Source organism: Acomys minous, assembly GCF_964271855.1.
Source record: "Acomys minous genome assembly, chromosome: 12".
In the NCBI taxonomy this organism is placed as follows: Eukaryota; Metazoa; Chordata; class Mammalia; order Rodentia; family Muridae; genus Acomys; species Acomys minous.
This window is the reverse complement of record NC_140493.1, coordinates 98,789,336-98,796,019: the sequence shown is the minus strand read 5'-3', so window position 1 is coordinate 98,796,019 and position 6,684 is coordinate 98,789,336. Positions and strand designations below refer to the sequence as shown.

General features: G+C 47.4%; 1 protein-coding gene across 13 annotated transcripts in view; it reads right to left on the bottom strand.

Annotated features, from left to right (window-relative positions):
• Positions 1 to 6,183, bottom strand: part of MILR1 (mast cell immunoglobulin like receptor 1) — a 14,312-nt gene extending 8,129 nt beyond the window's left edge. For 3 of the 13 annotated variants that reach the window (XM_084748567.1, XM_084748565.1, XM_084748563.1), the window contains exons 1-3: positions 6,021 to 6,182; positions 5,648 to 5,689; positions 2,632 to 2,898 (exon numbers count right to left, since the gene is read on the bottom strand). In XM_084748567.1, the coding sequence (XP_084604693.1) occupies positions 2,632 to 2,898; positions 5,648 to 5,689; positions 6,021 to 6,126 (415 nt within the window). In that variant the 5' untranslated portion in view covers positions 6,127 to 6,182. Of the gene's footprint in view, positions 1 to 2,631; positions 2,899 to 5,647; positions 5,690 to 5,826; positions 5,948 to 6,020 lie in introns of those variants that run through there. The other 10 variants (XR_014772902.1, XM_084748568.1, XM_084748569.1 and 7 more) reach the window with 9 other exon arrangements.
• Positions 6,184 to 6,684: the final 501 nt, after the last annotated feature.

Here is a 6,684-nt window from a genome sequence, read left to right as displayed (position 1 = left end):
GATCCGAGCAACTCATGAGAGTTCCCTTGCCGGGCGGTGGTGGCATACACTTTTAATCCCAGCACTCGGGAGGCAGAGGCAGGTGGATCGCTGTGAGTTCGAAGCCAGCCTGGTCTACAGAGTGAGTCCAGGCCAGCCAAGGCTACATAGAGAGACCCAACCCCAGCGGGGGGAGGGGGGAGAGAGAGTTCCTTGTTCTTCCCTCCCCCATGGGCAGCACAGGGCAGCCCAGCACTCCCTGGTTGGATCCCTCACAGCATTGCTAGGACCCTATAAGACAGGCACTGGTGTAAACAGGCAGTTCTTAGTCGCCACCTCTCCATACCATCCCAGAGGGTACCAATATCCAGCCATACCAAGCACAGTCCAAACCCATACTCCAGCTCACTGGCCTCAAGGAGAGTGACCTCCTGAGGAGCCACACCCACATCTTGGAGCTGGGCAAATAGCTAATCTGTCTAGCCCAGTGCAATGTGGCACAAGCCAAGTGCTGTGAAATCAGGGCGGGGTGGGGGAGGGCAGCTGGGAGGGGCAGAGGAGGCTGTCTCTGCAACTTGCAGACTTCATGGTCTATTATTTCTTTCCTTGAGCTTTCTATGTAGCAGAGGCTAGCCTTAAACCCCTGATCCTCCTGCTTCCAATTTCCAAATGCTGGGGTTACAGGTGTGTGTAGCATGCCTAGGAGTGGTTGGTTGGTTGGTTTGTTTGTTTTGGCTTCTTTTTTGTTTGTTTGTTTTTGTTTTGTTTCAAGACAGGATTTCTCTATGTAGCCTTGGCTATCCTAGACTTGCTTTGTAGACCAGGCTAGCCTGGAACTCACAGCGATCTGCCTGCCTCTGCCTCTGCCTCCCGAGTGCTGGGATTAGAGGCGTGTGCCACCGTGTCCAGCTTGGGGTATTTTTTTTTTGTTTTGTTTTAATTTATTTAATGTATACAGTGCTCTATCTATATGGACACCTGCATGTCTGAAGAGGGCATCAGATCACATTATAGATGGTTGTGTACCCACTCACATGCATATAGAAACCAGAAGATACTTATGGGAGCTGATTCTCCCATGTAGGTCCCAGGAATCTAATTCAAATCATCAGACTTGGTGGCAAGTGCTTTCCCTCACTGAGCTGTGATTTTGTTGCTGATCTCAATCCAAGTATGCAGTGGAGAGTTGGCTTATTCTCAGCCCCAAAGCATTGCATTTCTCTCACCGGGTTTTCATTTATAGAATTCAGTTGCACAAGCACTTTTACTTCCTCTGAGAAGCAGAAGTGGCCCTGCTAAATTGATTCGAGGGAAACTCAAAACAGGAAATACAGGATGCTGGTCTACTGTCTAACACTACTCTCTTGTTTTGTTTTTATAGATTTATTAGATTTTATTTATTTATTTATTGAGACAGGGTTTCTCTGTGTAGCCTTGACTGTCCTGGACTCACTTTGTAGACCAGGCTGGCCTCAAACTCACAATGGTCTGCCTACTTCTGCCTCCCAAGTGCTGGGATTAAAGGCGTGCACCACCACTGGCCAGCCCATTTTGTTGTTTTGTTTTGTTTTGTTTTTGTTTTTGTTTTTTTTGAGACAGGGTCTCCCTAGCTCTCCTGACACTCCATATGTGGACCAGGCTCGCCTTGAACTCACAGAGGTCCACCTACCTCTGCCTCCCAAGTGCTAGATAGGTTTATTTTACGTGTCTGACATTTTGCCTGCATGTGTGTGTGCGCACCACGTATGTGCACTGCCCGTGGAGGCCAGAAGGCGGCTTTGGGTTCCCTGGAACCGGGTCAAGAAGAACTGTGATCCACTATGTGGGTGCTGGGAATTGAACCTGGATCCTCTAAAAGATCAGTAAGTGTTCTTTTTTTTTTTTTTAAATATGTAACTTTATTTTGTGTGCATTGGTGTGAGGATTGTCAGACCCCCTGTAAATGGAGTTACAGACAGTTGTGAGCTGCCGTGTGGGTGCTGGGAATTGAACCTAGGTCCTTTGGAAGAACAGACAGTGCTCTTAACCACTGAGCCATCTCTCTAGCCCCTCAGTAAGTGTTCTTAACCCCCTGAGCCACATCTCCAGCTCCCCTACTCTATTTTTGGGGAAGAATCCAGCAATATGATGTGTTACATGGTTCATTAACAAAATTAATACAAGGAAAGAAGGATTGTCATCTATCCTGTCACTGGCATGCTTTTATATGACCCTTAGAACACGTCTCTAGGGTCTAAAGAGGAGCCAACTGCACTTCAGGAATGTTATAAAATTGCCCCAAGGCTGGAAGAGGTGGCACACACCTGTAATCCCAGAACTTGGAAAACAGAGCCAGGAGGATCAGGAGTCATGTCATCCTTGGCTACAAAAGTGAGTATAAGGCCAGCCAGGCCATTTGGAAGGCTGCTTCCAAAAGAAGGAAGAAATGCTCAAGGTCACAGATCTGACAAATGGCAGAGTGACGACCCCCGCCCCACCCCCATTTTAAAAAAAAGATTTATTTATTTATTATTACATATACAGTGCTCTAAACTGAGGAGCCATGTTCTTTCTGTGCTTTTGAGTGACTGTGTTCAACCACCAAGAGCCCTTCATACCACAGGAGAGAGTCCCACCTGCCACCCGCCCTCCACTGTATAGCAATGCACTTACTGGTGATGGTGAAATTGAATTCCTGGCTATATTTAGCCGAGTTGGAATCGTTGGCTTTGCATTTGTAGGGACCCGTTTCGTTGGCACTGGAGATCTTCAGGTGAAATGTCGCAGCTCCCCTGCTTCTCCTGCTCTCTAGGTGTCTTATACCCAAAAATAGCGAATATGTGACGTCCACTGATGTGTTCTTACAGGAACACATCAGAGATACACTCTGGCCCGTGCTGACCACAGTCATACTCACGTTCAGACTTGGAGAAGGCAATTCTGGAAAAACAAAATGACATAGCAGTCTTAGTTAAAATCATTTGACCGGCCGGGCGTGGTGGCGCACCCCTTTAATCCCAGCACTTGGGAGGCAGTGGCAGGCGGATCGCTGTGAGTTCGAGGCCAGCCTGGTCTACAAAGCGAGTCCAGGGCAGCCAAGGCTACACAGAGAGACCCTGTCTCAAAAAAAAACCAAAAAAAAAAAAATCATTCGACCGGTCCTGGAGCTGCCGTTTGGGTGGCAGAGTGCTTGCCTGGCGTGCACAAAGTCCCGGGTTCCAACCTGAGGCATGATGCCTGTAATTTCAGCTCTAGGGAGATGAAGGCAGGAAGAACTGGGAGTTCAAGGCTAGCCTTAGCTGCACAGAGTTCAAAGCCGGACTAGACTAGATGAGACCCAGTGTGTCAGTTAATGTTGTCAAGGCAACAGGGCCTGGAAACTTCCAGGAGATTCCCTCTGGGCATGTTGGTGAAGAACTTTCTAGATTGGGTTAACTGGGGTGGAAAGACCCACCCATTAGAAGTCTGGGTTCCCAGGCTGAGTACAAAGAACCCAGAGAGACACTGAGCCAAGCATGAACCATCAGCTCTCCCTGCCTCCTGACTGTGGCTGCTCAGTGACCAGCTGCCTCAGGTCCTGGCCACCATGGGCCATATCTCCCCTCAAACTCTCAGCCGAGGTTGACCCTTGTCCATTCTGTGGCTTCTTGTTGGACGTTAGGTCACAGCTGTGAGAAAAAGAAACAAAGACACCTTTTTTCTCAAGACAGAAACAAACACCTTAGGAAAACTCTGTTGCCCACGCCCAGTCTTTCCTTTGATCTTCAGGGGTGCCAGAGGCCACCTGTGAGCACACCCGTGTTCCAGTCTTGTTTGCTTTTCCCCAGACACAGACTCCTTTAGCCAACAGCTGCCTCCATGTGTCTGTTTAGCTTTGATGGGGGATTCAACTTGCTGTTTGTATTGCTCTTCAGGTAAAAACCGCCAAATTGTCTCACCGTGCATTCCACTTCCTATAAAGCAGGGGCAGACTTGCAGCTTTGAATCTTCCATTAAATCACCCTCCACAAATCCAGATCCTGTGGCAAGTCCTCTTCTGCTCTACGGCTTGGATGCCCCCAGAGTCCCCAGGGCAGCCTTTCTCTTGTTGTAGTCACAGCTGTAATTTCAGCACTTGGGAGATGGAGGCAGAAGGATTGAGAGTTCAAGGTCATTCTCTGCTACGTAGTGAGTTCTAGGCCAGCCTGGGCTACACGAGACTCTGCCTTCAGTAAGACCTCTTAGAATTCTTTGAACTCTGTCTGCTGTAGCTTCAGAAGCCAGTCTGTAACCTGTATACGCACATGCACATGTATGTATTTACTGTAAGATGTTTAATGTGTGATCTGAGAGTTAATACTAAATTTAAAATTAGAATAAAAGAACCCATGCTTGGAGCGGGGGTGGCTGGAGAGATGGCTCAGCAGTTAAGAGCACTGTCTGCTCTTCCAGAGGTCCTGAGTTCAATCCCCAGCAACCATATGGTGGCTCACAACCATCTATACCAGGATCTGATGCCCTCTTCTGTCATGCAGGTATATATGCAGATAGAGCACTCATATACAGAAAATAAATACATATTTAAAAAAAAAAGAACCCGTGTTTGCTAACTGCCAGCTATGGAGGGAAATCAGGGCTACTTGGAAAATTACAGCCAACAGAACTAACATAGCTTGTGAATTAATTGTTATTCAATAAATTCTGACATCGTAGACAGATGCAAACAAGTCTATCCAGGCTTCCACAGTCTGTGCTCAACCACACTCAGCACTTAAGAGACAGATGCGGGAGTATTCCTGTGAGTTCAACATCAGCCTAGGCTACATAGTGTGTGGCTATGGAGCAAGGTCTTATCACCAACAATCCATGAAAAGAAAAGAAAAGAAAAAAACCCAACCAAGCAACCCAGTTACTGATACTGGCTGCTTCTGGAAGTGGAGAGAAGACAGGCCGGGGTTGGGATGGGTACCCAATAACACTTTTTTTTTCTCTTTCTTTTGCTTTTTTTGTTTGTTTTTGTATTTGTTTTTCAAGACAGGGTTTCTCTGTGTAGCCTTCCTTGGCTGTCCTGGACTCATTTTGTAGACCAGGCTGGCCTCGAACTCGTAGCGATCAGTCTGCCTCTGCCTCCTGAGTGCTGGAATTAAAGGCATGCGCCACCATGCCCGCCACAAAGAGATTTACTTATTTATTATTTATACAGTATTTTGTCCACATGTGGGCCTGCACACCAGAAGAGGGTACCAGATCTCATTATAGATGGTTGTGTGCCACCATGTGGTTACTGGGAATTGAACTCAGGATTTTTGGAAGAACAGACAAGTGTTCTTAACCTCTGAGCCATCTCTCCAGCCCTTTTGTTTTGTTTTGTTTTTCAAGGCAGGGTTTCTCTGTGTAGCCTTGACTGTCCTGGACTCACTGTGTAGACCAGGCTGGCCCCGAACGATCCACCTGCCTCTGCCTCCCAAGTGCTGAGATTAAAGGCGTGCACCACCACACCCAGCTGTCACACAGTCTTAAGACTTTGCTGACAAGTTTCAGGTGGAAAAAGAAGCTACAGGTAACTGCCTCTCTAAACTAGAAAATAACCAAAAGGCTTTGCTCTTGGCTGCTGATCTAGAAACACAAAAATCCTCATGAGTGAATGCCTGAGTTCAAAGCCAGTTCTCTGACCATTTTGAGGAGCATGCTTTCAGGAAGTGAAACTTACCGTTTATTTCCACCCTCTTACAATCCACTGCAGCATTTTGAACTGAAAGAGAAAAGGGAAAGTTAGAAAAAAGCTAATTTTCCATAGGATGTCTTGAGGGTCTTTTTTTTTTTTTTTTTTTTTTTTTAGACAGGGATGGCCTGAACTCCCTTTGTAAACCAGGCTGGCCTCAAACTCACAGAGATCCACCTGCCTCTGTCTCCCAAGTGCTGGGATTACAGGTGTGCACCATCACACCAAGCCAAGCTCTTTCTATGTAGACTAGGCTGGCCTCACACTCCACCTGCCTTTGCCTCCCAAGTGCTTGGATTAAAGGCGTGAGCCACCTCGCCCAGCCTAACAGTCAGTTCCTAAAATACTGAAGCAGGCTTACTTGTGGCAGAAAGAAAAATAGCCCAGAGTAACAGTTTGGCCAGCCAGTTCCTGATTCGCTTGAATGAGATGAGAGAGGGTCCCATGGGAGAGCCACCATCACCCATCTTAGGGGTTCTACTCCAGAGTGAGGTGTGGCTTCTAAGACTTTTCTTCCCAACCACGCACAGGAAGTGAGAGGATTTAGATAAGTTTACATGACTCGTGACCAGTTGGTTTAACGGCCCTTCAAGTTCCCGGAACAGGCGCCGAGCAGCTGCTCTGACCGCAAGGTCTCCATCCAGTGCCCCCCCTCCTCTCTCTGTCTCTCTCTCCCTCTCACGTCTCTCACACTGTGATGGCTAGAGTGATGTTTTAAATTTAAATGATAGTGATGAGAGATCTTTAAAACAAAAATTAAAAAATGCCTCTAATGAGGAAGTTCCTGGAATGCTGGGGGCTGTTGTTGACATAAGATACCAAGCCCCAGGTTTTCGCTTCTTTAAACAAGCTTGATTGCCTCAACAGCACAGGATGTGCTTGGTCACAGCTAGGCTGGAGGTATGTAGGCAGGAAGCACATCAGAACAGAGGTGGCAAGTATGTGTAGCCTGTGGGTTTTTGCCTTTATAAGCCTCTGACTAACGGCATTTGGTGACATACCCCGGGGGAATCCTGAGGATGGAC